The 15,688-nt window shown below is 37.7% G+C and overlaps 1 protein-coding gene across 1 annotated transcript; it reads left to right on the forward strand.

Moving 5' to 3' along the window:
* Positions 1 to 2,168: 2,168 nt before the first annotated feature.
* On the forward strand, positions 2,169 to 4,498 carry LOC106444515 (probable aminotransferase TAT4). Its single transcript, XM_013885987.3, has 7 exons — positions 2,169 to 2,484; positions 2,582 to 2,924; positions 3,013 to 3,231; positions 3,362 to 3,421; positions 3,549 to 3,704; positions 3,792 to 3,885; positions 4,094 to 4,498. The coding sequence occupies exons 1-7, from the start codon at positions 2,234 to 2,236 to the stop codon at positions 4,207 to 4,209; spliced, it is 1,239 nt and encodes a 412-aa protein (XP_013741441.1). The 5' UTR covers positions 2,169 to 2,233; the 3' UTR covers positions 4,210 to 4,498.
* The last annotated feature ends 11,190 nt before the right edge of the window (positions 4,499 to 15,688 follow it).

The following is a 15,688-nucleotide window of genomic DNA, read 5'->3' on the forward strand; positions in this document are numbered from 1 at the left end:
ACGTTAAACCCCTCAACTAAATTTGTTTTATATTGACATGTAATAAAAATTATCTAAAATTATCTATTAAAATTAATAATTGAGTATAAAATATGATTAATATTTTTTGAATAATATTAGGTTATATGTTTTCTGTGTGTTTTTAGTTTTAAATTTTTAGTATTTAAATTTTTTATTAAAATATGTTTTCGGATAACAACACAAAATATATAGGAATTATCTTTTATTTTAAAATATATCTTTCAGATTTTGGATAAGTTTTATTATTATTAATAATAACTTATCTAACCAAATAATTTTAAATTCGTTTTTATATTTTAGTTAATTTAGAGATTTTATTCATTAAGGGTATACACGATATTAACCACTCTAACTTTTACCGTGAAAGCTCGATTCCAAAAATTTATATGTTTTCTGTGTGTTTTTAGTTTTAAATTTTTAGTATTTAAATTTTTTATTAAAATATGTTTTCGGATAACAACACAAAATATATAGGAATTATCTTTTATTTTAAAATATATCTTTCAGATTTTGGATAAGTTTTTTTATTATTAATAATAACTTATCTAACCAAATAATTTGAAATTCGTTTTTATATTTTAGTTAATTTAGAGATTTTATTCATTAAGGGTATACACGATATTAACCACTCTAACTTTTAACGTGAGAGTTCGATTCTAAAAATTTACTTCGCAAATAATAGTATAGATTATTTTTTTGACATCTTTAAATTTGTTTTCTTGTAATAAAATTTGGATTTTATTTTGATCGATTGACAAAAAGAAAAAGAGAAAGAAACAGACGTGACAGATATTCTCAAAAAAAAAAGTGTTCTTATTGTCCCCATACCAAACTTCTTTTGCTTATGACCTGGATTCGGGCACCTCTAAGTTTAGATATGCACGATGATGTTCAACCAACCACTGAATGAAGGAAATTTACATATACGATGATCATACATTTTCTAAATTACTGTTACAGTCGATATGACTTGACGGTTGGATTTGGACATATTTTTTTGTGTATTCAGTTGGGTCTTACAACTAATATGATGATAAATCGCCGTATAATGACAATGTCTTTATCACCTTGACAGTTGGGTCTTACAACTGATATAGTGATAAATCGCCGGATAGATATATGATGTTGATATTTTGAAGTCGTGTACATTCTCATATACTACCACACATGACTTTGCATGCATGATATTTCAGCAATAAGGATATTTACTCGAGACCTCTCGCACCCTAAGCGAGAATCACACCCTTACTCGGAAGTACTAAGATAATGGACTAAGATTTTGGTTGCATGCTTTGCTCTGCGCTCCTTTAGAATCCAGAGACCATTTGTTTTTCAGATGCCCTTACTCTGAAGAAATTTGGAGGAATTTAACAGAAACCTCTCTGCGTATTCATTATACAAACGACTGCTGTGATGTCTTATAGCTTTGGCCTTTGGTGGAAGGAAAATTTTGAGGTAAAACAACCGCATTCCTCGTTAGGTATGTGTTTCAAGCAGGGAGTCACGCCATTTGGAAGGAAAGACATGGGAACCGGTGTTCAAAAATAAATACAGGCTCGTATAAACTCTCTCCTGGCTATGGGCAAGGAAAATACAGGGTCGTTGGTTCAAATCAAGATGAGTGATACTTATTCTGTTCTTTAAGTGCAAAAATTCTCAAACACTATAAAAGAATGTCACAGCTACAAAAGGTTTTTTTTTTATAGTAAATTTTACATTCATAAAGAGCAAAGAATGTTAAAATTTTTGATCGAGTAAATAAATATCTTATTGCTGAAAGATGGATTAATTTTTCTAATTATTTTGATAAAGATTTGGAAATTGAATTTTGATTCTGTTATACATATCTATATGTTAATCAGCAGAAACACATAAACGTTTGAACGTAATGGTTTTTTTTCTGTAAGACGGAATAGCAGTCCTATCTCTTGTAGTTAATATTCGTTCTTCAAATATTTTATAATAATAATATTCGTAATCACATTAATTGATCGGAGAAACCCCACGTTCTAAAGCGTAGAGATTCGACATACATGATTTACTATTTACTCTTCTCTATATTCATTTGCATAGACATCACATTAACAACATGTTTTATAAAAAAAATGTGAAATATGTGGAAACTTTTACTATATAAACCCTCTCCTGGCGATGAGAGTAATCACCACAAACAACAATCTAATCCAGAGAAAAGACACTAAACGCAAGAGATATGGCAAACAACAGCTGCATTGGGTGGAAGTTCAGCGGCAGCGAGGCGGCCAAGGAAGCCTCAGCTGCTTCCCTAACCACTTACACCTCAAAACTCTTTGCCCTGTGCGATCCTCAGGGAAAGCCCATTTTGCCTCCTCGAGGTGAAACCGCCGAGACTTGCCATACCGCTGAAAAGGCTGTTGTTAAAGCCGTCCTCTGCGGTACTGGTAACGCTTATGCTCCCGGTAAAGGTCTTCCCGCGGCAAAATGGTAATATATACTGATATACATTGAACTATAGATTTACAATTTTTGACATTTTTTTCTGACAAAAACTGTCAATTTTTTGCTATTCCTACTTTCCTAGTGCCGTTGCCGAGTACCTAAACCGTGATGATATTCCGAAGAAACTGACACCAGAAGACGTGTTTATGACCGTTGGGTGCAAACAAGCCATCGAGCTTGCGGTTGACATCTTGGCTAATCCAAAAGCCAACGTCCTGCTTCCAAGCCCGGGCTACCCATGGGACTTTGTTAACTGCATCTTAAAAAAACTTGAGGTCCGCAGATATGAATTCCTCCCTGAAAAGAACTATGAGATCAACTTTGAAAGCGTCCGAAAGCAAGTGGATGAGAACACGTTTGCGATATTTATAACCAACCCTCACAATCCCAATGGAAACATCTACTCTGAAGCTCATCTCAAGCAGGTAATTTACATATAGTCTATTTAGCCGTATTCACATGGTCTTCTTTGATCTATAGTCTTTTGATTGCGCCTATATTAATGAATCTTAGATCGCTTTGCTGGCTCGGGAACTCGGGATAATGGTGGTTTCTGACGAAGTTTTTCGATGGACCGTTTTTGGGAGTAATCCCTTTGTTCCCATGGGGAAATTCTCGTCAATTGTACCCGTGATGACACTTGGGTCCATATCGAAGGGATGGAGTGTCCCCGGATGGCGAACTGGCTGGGTCGCCCTGCACGATCTAGATGGTGTCTTTAAATGCACAAAGGTCAGGTCCATTATGTTTGATCACTCTATAAGAATATACATGATATGTATTTTTACTATATACTACGTATGATATTAAGAGTTAAAATGTTATTAACTTTTCTTGCTCTTATCTTGTTATAAATGGACAGGTCTTAGATGCTGCTAAACAATTTCTTGAGATAAATTCTAAACCACCAACTGTTATCCAGGTACATGACTTTCTAGTGTGGACACTGCTTGTAACCATATATACTAACACAATGTCATAGACTTCTCCACTTATTACCAATATTAATTTGTTTATATTTTGGTGCATTTGTCAATTTTATCACGTAGGCGGCTATTCCTACCATCTTGAAGGATACTCCTAAAGATTTCTTCCACAGGAGGCAGATGTTTCTGAAAGATAAAGCGGATTTGGCTTATTCTAAGCTCGCGGACATACCTTCCCTCAAATGCTATTTAAAACCTGAAGCATGCACCTTCCTATGGGTATTATATTCTTACTACATTTTCTTAATACTTCTACCTTTTTATTATTTTGAAAAAATCTGTTAAAGTTTTTGAATCGTCTCGCAGACCCAGCTGAAATTGTCAAGCTTTCTGAACATTAAAGATGATGAAGACTTCTGTGAAAAGCTTGCTACTGAAGAAAACCTCGTCCTTTTACCAGGTATTACTCAATATCACATGCATCACCTATGTATTGATCAACGTTCGGCTCAGCAGTACTCAAGACAAAAATATATATCTTTGTTTATTAGGAATCCACATCTGAAATGCTCTGAGATTTAAAGTAAACATATGTCAATAATTCGTTGGAAACTGAGTTGGAAATCTAAAAAAATTTGTAACATATATGTTGTGTTGGATTGGTTTAGGGATTGGTTTTGGTCTGAGGGGCTGGGCGAGGCATTCTATCGACATGGATACCCAAACTTTGGAGGATGCCTTTAAAAGATTGAAGAGCTTCTGTGACCGCCATTCTGGGTGCTAAGCTTAATTCAGCCACAAGGCGTCAATGGCCTTAACTAAAGGGTCAATGTGTTTCTTTGCTTCAATCTTTTATATTTGCTATGATAATAAATGGGTGTTCTATTGATTTGAGATAAATCATGAACACTTTCGTATTTGTATTTGTATTTGTATTTGTATTTGTATTTGTATTTGTAACAAATAAAGTTGGTGTACGTATCACCAATCCTGTAATCGTTTCTCATGGACTTTCAATATTTGATGTATTTCTACTTTCAAAAATAAAATTAAGAAATTTCTGTTTCTTTTCATTTCTAAATAATTTGGACTCTGGTGTGAAAATTCCATCATAGTTTTTGTTTTTGCTTTATTTATAAACCATCTCTTCATGTTCTGCTCACACCGCCGTCTGTCATGGCCGTCGTGGTCTATGGTCTCTGTGCCGAGCTCACTGGAACTGCACCGTTAACCGGGGTCTCTATCCAAAATATTCTGCACTTATCTCTCTTTAAGTAATTATCGGTGGGATCACCGATTTGATTCATCTATTCCTCCTTTTGAGGAAAATTCATACCAAATCTTATTTCCATGAAAGGAGTAGATGTTTTGGACTCGTTTCCGAGCATATATAGTTCTCAACTTCTTCATCGTTTTTTCATCATGTGTAGCAGTGTGTATGGGGCAAAAAAGATGTAATCGAAAGTACTTCGGTTCTTCTTGTTGGTGAAGGTTGGATTTCATCGTCCAGTTGAAAATGCTTCTTAGACGCATTCAAGTTTTGTATCGAATCCACTGCCATTTTCTCTTGAAGACTTATCTTCAAAAGTTTCCTTTGCTATTGTGTTTTATGTTTTTCTATCAAAGATGGTGAATAGTTCCTTGTTTTCGTTGTCTCCAAGTAAATAGAATGAATGAAATCAAGTAGTGTTCCAAAATAAGAGTAATTTTTTTTTTTCAATTATATTCTATTTTTTTCACTTTATAAAAGAAGAAAAATGAATTGATTTCATAAATGGGGTAATGCAATTTTTTTCTTCACATGGTTTGATTTTTGGCTTCACAATAGAGTAAAGTTAGAGCAAAACTCAACTATAATGGTGATCAGAGGATCATGAGGCGAGTATAGAGACTTTGTAGCCGTATATGACACAAACTATAATGGTGTTTCAGTGGATGTTATTATTAGAAGAGAAGAGGTGAACAGAAACTCAGCTCTCATTCTCTCGCTCGTGTGGAGAATAGAGAGAATATGGAAATATCAATAATGCAATTGGTCAAAAAAATAATAAACCTATCCAGGCCATCCGGTTTCTGTCAATCACAACTGTGGTGTGATAAAAATAAACTGTTGTGTGTACAAAGCCTATATATACTAAACCTATCCAGGCCATCCGGATTGATATAAACCAAACGACTAATCAAATATGTATATCTAATAGTCATATTTATACTTTAATGTAACTTGGTGTAAAAAGTTGCTTAAAAAGTAATTTGGTGTAAAAATTATGAAGTAAATTTTCGTAACAAAGTAATAGGAAAAAACCTCAAAACTCTAGGAATGTCAAACAGGTCGTCCCGTCCCGTCCCGTCCCGTCCCGCCGCGGGCTGAGCATCTCGCGGGTCGAAGCGGTCCCGTCCCGCGCGGGCTGCGGTATAGAGAAAGCCGGCCCAGTCCCGTACCGCCTGATTGAACAGGCCCTTACAAGCCGTCCCGCGGGCTGGACGCGAAAAGAGTGCAGCATGACGTTTCTCGACGATGCAGGCTGCTCCAGTGACCACTACATACATAATGAATGATATATGAACACATGACCCATCTACTATTGGAGCTTAACAAAATTTTACATATATTAGTCTTGTTATGTATTTTTTTTTCAATCTACGAGAGCATCGTTAGAGCCACTGGCTATTTCAGCAACTCGTATATATGTTAATTACTAGCCATTCAATCTGTTTCTTCAGATAACTTTGAAGAACTATAGTTTGTTGTTTGATCGTGAGTATAAAAAATTAAGTCTCAACTAAAGTAAAATTTAGAGAAACACCAAATGGTCCAAATCATAGTATTCAAAACCAAAAATCATGCAACTTAAACAAGAAATCAGAAATTGTAATTGAAGCAAAACACCAAATCAAGATAACATTTCAAACTTGCTCATCTACTCATCTTCATCTTCCCCATCAACAATGGACTCAAATGTTGGTAATTTCTCTTCTTCTCCATCACCATCGATTTCTTCATCTACAAATATCAGTGTACAAGTCAGTAATGTTACTCTTACTAAAATTATAATGTGAGTTATTTACCATGTGCGTAAGATTCATATCCTTTGATCCAATTCCTAGTGCATATCAGAGCTTGCACATTTTCTGGGAGTAGACGACTCCTATATTTGTTTAGAACTCGCGATCCAATACTGAAGGAGGACTCCGAAGCCACTGTTGTGATTGGAATACTTAGCAGATCACATGCCATTGCAGCCAAGTCACCATACCGATGCGCATTATCTTTCCACTAATCGAGGATGTCCAAGCTCTGGAAATTAGTAATGTCCAAAGGTGGTTCTTCAAGATAAGCTTCTAGAGGTGTCTTTCCACTAACAATTCCACTGACTTTGCGAAATGCAAAGAAATCCTAAGAAAGTTTAAAAAAAAAATATCAGAGAGGAAAAAAAAAAATTGGAGGCTGACGACAGAAGGAAAAAATTGAACAGAAAAAAAAATGCTTGTGAAATATACACACACTTCTACTCGTGAAAAAAATGCTTGTGTGAAAAAAAAATAAACAGAAGGAAAAAAATTGAAAACACTCACATTGTAGTTCCCAAACAGTCCTATTGATCCTGCCGCACAAGCTTTTTGCGGAACAGTGTCACGTGGCTCAGTGGAAGGTGAGTTATTCTTGGAGTTTTTGTCGTATGTCTCAAACAGAATACTGAGCTTGTCACGCAAGTTCTTCACCTTTGCATCACGTGTACTTATGTCAAGCTTCCCTAAACAACATTCAACAATTGAAAGCTTAAACAGTGGATCAAAGACTGCTGCCATTGCAAAAACACCACTAACTTCATCCCAATATTTGTCAAACTTCTCCTTCATCGGTCGCACCATGTATCTGACAATCTCATCTGCGCTTTCCTCATTTCTCCGAAGCCAATCATGGATCAACCAAACCTGATAGAAATACAGGTTTGCAGTCGGGTAATTCGAACCAGACATCAAGCTTGTGATCACAGCAAAAGGACCCAAAAAATCGCAGATATTAGCGGCTCTAGTCCATTCCTCATCTGTGGGCGCTGTTTTATAACCCTTCTTATCAAATGTCTCCAACTTAACAAATGCTTTACGGTACTTGAGGGCTCTTTCAAGCATATAGTAAGTTGAGTTCCATCTCGTCGACACGTCCAGTATCAGCCACCCACTTTCTACTACACCCGCAGATCCACACATTTTTGGAACAATTGTTCACGGCTTTCCGATCCTAATACATACTTAACACTCTCTCTTACTTTCTGCAAAGAGTCTCCAATAACCTTCAACCCATCTTGCACTATGAGATTAAGTATGTGAGCTGCACATCTTACATGAAAAAACTCTCCTCCACACAACAAATCATCATTCAAATTCAGCTGCGACTTCACAATGTCCTGCATGGAGTCATTACTTGTAGCATTATCTAATGTGACTGAGAACACCTTCTTATCAATTCCCCACTCTTTCAGTGACGTGAGGAGTTGAACCGCAATACTCATACCGGTATGTGGTGGTGGTAGAGTACAAAACGTCAGGATCTTGCTGTTCAACTTCCAATTCCGATCAATGTAATGTGCTGTCACACACATGTATCCTTCCCGTTTCACGGATGTCCACAAGTCAGACGTGAAGGAGACTCGTCCAGGGAGAGTTGCTAATTCCCTCTTGAGTGTGTCTCTCTCGCTTTCATAGAGTCTATACACATCTGCTCTCGCTGTGTTTCGACAAATGGTTTGGACATCAGCATTCAAATACTTCCACGTGTCTCTCACTCTTTCATACTCCACGTACGAGTAAGGTAGATCATGCTGGACTATTGTCTTAGCTACCATCTGCCTAAACACAGTATGATCATACTTGCGAGATACCACTTTCCCTTCGATATTGAGTTGTTGCTGCCTTCCTCGATTCCTTGGATACATTTTACATCTCTCCCGATGTCTTCTCAACCCACTGGTTCCATGCGAATGAGATTGCCATGCATACTCACGTTTGCAATGATTGCATGCAGCTTTCAACTTTCCATTCGGTTTTTCGACCACCTTGAAATCTTTCCAGACATCTGATTTTTGCCTCTCTTCCCTTTCCTCTTCACCGATTTCATCCTCATCAAACTCTTCTTCATCCAATTCATCACCAAGCTCGGGTATGTCCTCTGCGACCTTCTCCTTCTTCTTTTGCGACTGAGTAGGCGAAACCTTCTTCTTTTTGGACTTAGTAGGCGACTTTCTTCTCCCTCCACGAATCACAGACTTCATAGGAACAGACTTCCCCTTACTACACGCCTGTGCAGACGAGCCAACGCCACCATCGATAGTTGATTGCAACATGGGTTTCCCCGTGGCTGTTCCGAAACTGGTCTGTCTGCGAGGCTTGGTTTTTTGGGTTGGTTGACTGATTTCAACATCAGAATCATCAGTATCATCAACAAGACTGATAAGCCTTTTTCTGCTTCCTTGCTGCTTCCCATCAGCACGAGTTACACCAGCTTCCTGAGAAGCGATCTGATCACCAGCCTCAGCTGCTGCAGCAAGAGTAGCTAAGACTGCCTGAGTGGCAAAGTCCACAGTATTTGGCGGGGTGTAATTCGGATCAAACGTCGACTGATCTTCGGACTGGCTCCTTGATCCCATGGTCTCTCTCGCTCTCAACTCTCAAGTTTTGTGTTTTTTTTTCACGCCGTGGAATGAAATTAACTTTTTAGGGTTTCCTAAATTTTGTCTATTTTTTAAAAAATTTCTTAATATATTTTTTAAAATTTGTTATAATTGTTGATTTTCAAAATTCCAAATTTTATTATACAAGTACACAAACACAAGTAATCAAGCAAAGCAACGTAAACAAGCAAAGCAACGTAAACAGCAAGTGATCCGATAACCTACGCAAAGCCATCTAAACAAGTTAATGTTCTATCATATACGAAAGCAACCTAAACAAGTCAGTGATCCGATAACCTACGCAAAGCCATCTAATCTCGACTGTGTTCTATTGACAACTTACTAACCTGAGGTCATTAAAGCACCTACATTGGACGAAGCTGGTAACTACTGGAGCAGCTTCTCAACGGACTCTTGTTCTCCTTGTGATAAATCCAATCCCTCAAGACAGAAAACAAACAAAAAAAGACGTGTTAACAGTATGATCCACGTACACAATGCAAGCTAAACTAGATAGTGATCCGATAACCTAGTGATTAGTGAATCTAAGTTTCATACGTTTAAGAGCTTACTAACCTGAGGTCCTTAAAGCTCCTATATCGGCTGAAGCTGGAAACTACTCGACCAGGTGGTGTATGTACTCGTGCAATCCTTCATTGTTCTCATCACAGGACACAAACAAAAAGAAAAGACAGTTCATTCAGTTCATAGAACACAAAAAAAAAAATAAGTACACGTGATGAAACAAACGATACTGAACAAACATATCAGATACTGAACAAATGAGATAGCGAGTTCTCCTATCACTGATTAATAGTTCTGGGTAAGAGAGTGACTAACCTGATGTCCTGAAGCTGTCTAAGAGGAGAAGAAGATGACCAAGTCGCCTACTTTCTCACCATCACTTCATCACCTCAACACAGAACACAAAACATCAGTATCATCAACAAGACTAGATCGCTATGCTAGATCACTACCTTTTGGATCTTGTTAGTCTTCTTATCTAACAACCTGAAAAAAAAAACAAGAGTTAAAGCAGAGATTATAAGTCCAAAAGAACTTCAATTTTTTGTCTGAAATACATAACTCTGTACATGCATGTCCTATCTGTGGAGTTTGGAAGCTCATAGGGAAGAACGGAAGACACATCGGAGAATAAGAATCTACTTTGTCGGACCCTTGTCGTTTTAGCTCCTCTGCTGCAGACTGCAGTTCGAAGACAAAGTAGTGAGCAGAAGCAGTGTCGGGAGAGCGAACCGCCGTCGTCATCGGTGGAGCTCTGTTTCTTTCCACGGTGGAAGTCGCAACCACATCGCCTTTCACTCTATCTCTCTCGCATTTTTTTTTCAGGTGAAGAGCAAATGACCAGAATAGAGATTAGGGTTGCGGGACATGAAGAAACCCGCGGGTCACTGTGGGCTTGCCCGCTTTGGGTCCGGTTCCGCGACAAGCCTCTCCCGCGAGGCCCGCTTCTTTGCGGGACGTGAAATCACGGGCCCAAGCCCGCCCCGCCACAGGTCTAAACGGGCCTATCCCGCGGGCCACAGGTTCCTTTGACATCTCTACTCAAAAGTAAGAAGCTTCTCATTAATCAATGCAATCAACATGTTTAAAAAAGAGCACTCGCATTAAAGTTATCTAGATAATGTTCTCGTATGAGAACTTTAAAATAACGTAAGATACTTATGTCATTGTGTGATTTACTAGCTATATTTTTATGACAAAATTTAATGATCAATTAAATTAAATTATATTATAGTTAATAATAATAAAACTAGGGATATTCTTGGAAAAGATACTACACGCTTGAAGATGCTATATGAGTTTACCGCAGAAGAGATAAAAAGAGCAGCCTTCTCGGTGAAGTGCTTCTGGTGAAAACGGGCTCACTGGAGTATTCTGTCAACAGTATTGGCACATTGTTGGTAATCACATTGTTGAGGAAATCCAGAGTTTCTTCCGTAACTCTTCTCTTCCTCATGGGTGGAACCATACTCAACTCTGTCTATTACCTAAAGTATCCAAGCCAGACACTATGAAGGCCTTAAGACTGATAAGCTTGTGTTCGGTCCAGTGCAAGATCATCTCTAAACTATTGTCTGATGAGCGTTTGAAACCAGTTATGCCAATTATGGTATCTGATATGCAGGAAGCTTTCGTTGAAGGTAGACTTATCTCGGATAACATCATTGTCGCTCATGAGATGGTTCATGGTTTACGAACTAACAACTCGGTTAATGAAAAGTTTATGGCTATCAAAACTGATATATCAAATGCTTATGACCATGTTGAGTGGAGTTTCTTGGAGACCTTAATGGAGAAGATGGGTTTTGCAAGGAAATGGGTCTGCTGGGTCATGGCATGTGTGAGCACGATGTCATATACAATCCTTCTTAACGGCCGGGAACATGGTTTCATTAGGCCTGAACGTGGAATACGTCAAGGTGACCCAATTTCTCCTTTCTTGTTCATCATATGCGCTGAGGCACTCGTGAGTGTGTTGAACGTCAAAAGTTTTTTTGAGATGAATAAATTTAAAATTCTTAAAAAAAAAAAAAGAATAATGCGGAAAGTAAAGGACGTCTACATGGTATTCAGCTTGCTGCCGGTGGACCTTCGGTTCATCACTTGCTGTTTGCTGATGACAGTTTGCTTCTGTGCCAAGCGAACATGACGGAGAGTGTTGAGATCCTCCGTTGTCTGAACCTATATGGTGATCTGGTCAACAGATTAATCCATCAAAATCTTCTATAATATTTGGTGAAAGAGTTGAGGAGGGTATCAAAGCAGACATCAAACGCATACTCGCTATTGATAAAGAAGGAGGTGAGGGCACTTATCTTGGTCTTCCTGAGGTTTTCAAGGGCTCAAAGAGGAACATCTTGAACTTTATCAGAGAAAGGTTGCATAACAGAATCCAGGGGTGGTTTGCGAAATCACTTTCGCCAGGGGGTAAGGAAATTCTTATCAAGTCTGTTGGTCTGGCACTCCCCATTTATGCGATGTCGGTGTTTAAGCTCCCTAAAGACCTATGTGCTAAGCTAACTTCAGCATTACGAGATTTCTGGTGGAGTGATGGAAGCTCTCGACGTAAACTACCTTGGGTTGACTGGGAGAAGCTCTGTCAAAGCAAAGAGAATGGTGGTATGGGGTTTCATGATATAGAACGTTTTAACCAAGCATTGCTTGGTAAACAAGCCTGGAGAATACATTCAAACCCGACCTCTCTGGTATCTCGAGTATTAAAAAGCCGCTACTTTAGGAATGGATCTTTCCAAGAGGCTTGCATTGGTACCCGTCCTTCTTATGCGTGGAGAAGCATCCTTCATGGAAGGGAAGCTATGAATTTGGGATTGACAAGGAGAATAGGAGTGGAAAGGACTCAAATGTTTGGTCAACGAACTAGATCATGGATACCAGTGCACGTCCTCCTATGTATAGGCAAGACAGCCTTGTTGATCTCACATTGAAGGTCTGTGATCTCTTTATTCCTAATACAGGTCTTTGGGATAAGGACAAAGTGAGAGAGACCTTTACACCAGAAGATGTTGAGAGCATACTCATGATCAAACCAGTGATCTCAAGACCTGATGATGATGTTTGGGGTCTCACAAACCACTTAGCATATACAACGCAAAGTGCCTATAAGCTATTATCGGTGGTCCACGAGCAGAACAACCCTGCACATAGGTCTCTCCCCCCAGTGGAACAACAGCTTTGGAAGAACCTATGGAAGCTCAAGACTCTGCCAAAAATTCGTCATTTCCTCTTGAGAGTTCTATCGGGTGCCATTGCAGTAAAGGAAAGGCTCAGATCGAGGAACTTAGGTACGGACACGACTTGCAAAACTTGTGGCCAAGGACCTGAAACGGTTTGTCATCTTCTCTTTACCTGTCCTGCTGCTGTTGAGGCTTGTAAGATTGCTCAAATACCACCGCCAAGAGGTGGTTTCTCTCCTAACTCTACGTTTCTCAACCTGCACTATTTGGTGGCCTGCACAAAGAAAAGAAACGCTGAGCTGGGGAACTTTAAAACATTTCCTTGGATCCTCTGGAACTTATGGAAGTCAAGGAATGCACTGGTGTTTGAGAACAGTAGGTCCTCGGATTTTTCATGTGTTACTAAGTCAGTGGAAGAGGCTAATATATGGTTCCAAGTGAACAACGACACATGTGTTCCTAGCCATGATATTGCACAACCCCTGCCTCTCTCTGATCATTGGGTTAGGCCTCCTATGGGACTTTTAAAATGCAATATTGGCTCAGCTTGGGACCATCACTGGGGTCTGAGTGGAACAGGATGGCTATTAAGGGATCGTCAAGGTACGCCTATAAACCACAGTAGACGTGCTTTCTCTGAATCTACTTCTAGGAGGGAGGCGGATCTTAATTCTCTGCTATGGGCAGTCGAAAGCATGGTCAACATGAGGCTTAAAAATGTTATTCTGGAAGCCTCATCTATTGAGCTGAGAGAAGCGCTACTTGAGCCTCACCAGTACCCAGAGTTGAAGTCACTAATAGAACGCATTTTGCTTCTCTTCTCCAGACTAGATTCTTGGTCACTCATACATGTCCAAGGTTCGAGAAACAGAGTGGCTACTGCTATCGCTGTGAGTGTTATAACTGACGTCCGCACTCAATCGTATGTTGCTACTGGAGGCCCTAGTTGGCTCTCGCATACCATCCTCTCCGAAGCACAAGCTGTGTGATTAAGCTATATGTGCTGTTGCTAGGAGATTTTACTTACCACGAGTACACATCTATGTGGAATCTTTCCTCTGTTTCTGTCTTTGGTATCTACTGGTATCTGGTGTTTTATTCTTTCTTTCTCTATTTGTTCTCCTATACGTTGTCTGTCTAGGCTTTGCTATTGAAATTTTCAGTGTTAAAAAAAAGATTTAATTGATTTCATCAATTTCCTTATTATCGATAATAATAATAATAAATTGATGTTCGTCAGGGTTTTGGTTCAAACTTTGTTTTTAGTTCCATTCATTTTTTTCAGTCTATGAAACATAGAAACCAAAAGAAAACCAAATACTTTTAGGGGGTGTATTCAATATAGCATTTAAGGTGATTTGATTTTTAATAGAATTTTAAATGATTTCAATAAGTTGCAGAGATTTTTTTTTAAAGGTGATTTTTGTTAAACTACTCTAGAACATCACCTAAAATCATGAAATTTGGGTTTTAATTATTTTAATTAAAAAACTCCACCCAAACACCCTAAAATCACCTGAAAACTTTAAAACTCCACAACTTAAAATCTTTTCAATAACAATGGATTTTATAGTACTTCACGAAATGTTAAGTTCAATAACAGTGAATTTTAAATGAGTTTTTAAAATTCATGTTTGAATAACAGTAGATTTATCATTTTAATACAAATTACCTAAAATTATCAGTTGAATACACCCCCTTAGTTCTGTTTGATACGATTTTGGTTGATATTCGATTATTAGAATATATGTTTCTGATGACAAAAAAGAATATTTTCGGACTAGTAAAGAAATATTTCTCTAAAGGGGTTTTTAATTTCGATTAGTTGTCGATTATTAGTCTGGTTTGCAAGTTTTAACGATATACTTAAAACTTACGCGGCTTCTTTTTTGTTGTATTTATTTTCACTTTCTATATACAATAGCGGTTTGATCCATATGCCTTTTACGTTGCATTCATATCAAACTGGTCAACTTAGTACACACAAATACGCAGTGCCTATGTACGTCTTCTTGATCTCAGACAAGACAAACAAACCTGTGCTTCTTTAACTACATTCTCATGAGTGATTTTCTTTTGGTTTTGTAGTATTAGTTGTACATGAATGTAACCCTACAAATAGCTCATTAGATCATGTGCACGAACACCCAAATATGATCATGCCCTCAGTTTAGTTTTTTTTTGTATATGGAAATAAGATAGTTTAGGTATTGGACTATAATTCTTTATATTATAGCTTTATTCAATTTGCATATAGCATATCAGAAAAAGTCAGTTTTAAAGAGTTCTGAAGAACACCACGAAAGGAGTGTTGCCGGTTGAGGTTCCGAGAGTCCTTAGGGGATTGTCTTTGTGATTCCAAGATTCGAAAGGGCAAAATAATTTTTTTCAGAAAAAAAAACTCAGCTTTGAAAAATCTGTTTAGGTACTGAATGTTGTTCTTTAGACTAATTTTGAAAAACAAATCAGTTTTCTTTTTGCAAATTCCTAGAAAACACTTGGAAGTCACCAGTGAAGGACATCATTCTGGTGTAGATCTTGAACTTTTAGCTAATTTCACATTGGAAGGATTCAAATGTTGTTCATTATTTCTTCCTCCTAAATTTGTAGGATATTTTTTAGAAAATATTATTTAGTTTGTATTAATTAATACAACTGTTAAAAGAAATGGATTATTTTCTCCTAAATTAATTAATACAACGGTTATATTCAAATGCTGTCATTTGATTATATATTTTTTAGCAAATGATAAAGTAACTCTTTGAGCAATTTCGTAATAGTTTAGTAAATGGTTGACAAATGAAGAAATAAAAGAAAGACTGAAGCTATCATTTATCAGTCGTGGGAATAAATTATGACCGAATACAAAACA

The sequence above is a fragment of the Brassica napus genome, chromosome A3 (genome assembly GCF_020379485.1).
Source record: "Brassica napus cultivar Da-Ae chromosome A3, Da-Ae, whole genome shotgun sequence".
NCBI classification, from domain to species: Eukaryota; Viridiplantae; Streptophyta; class Magnoliopsida; order Brassicales; family Brassicaceae; genus Brassica; species Brassica napus.

Bases quoted from the DNA above. Each gene is read 5' to 3' on its own strand.
- LOC106444515 (XM_013885987.3), top strand. From the start codon at position 2,234: ATGGCAAACAACAGCTGCATTGGGTGGAAGTTCAGCGGCAGCGAGGCG. The intron at 2,925-3,012 runs GTAATTTACATA...AATGAATCTTAG, and splicing joins CTGAAGCTCATCTCAAGCAG to ATCGCTTTGCTGGCTCGGGA. The intron at 3,705-3,791 runs GTATTATATTCT...ATCGTCTCGCAG, and splicing joins AAGCATGCACCTTCCTATGG to ACCCAGCTGAAATTGTCAAG.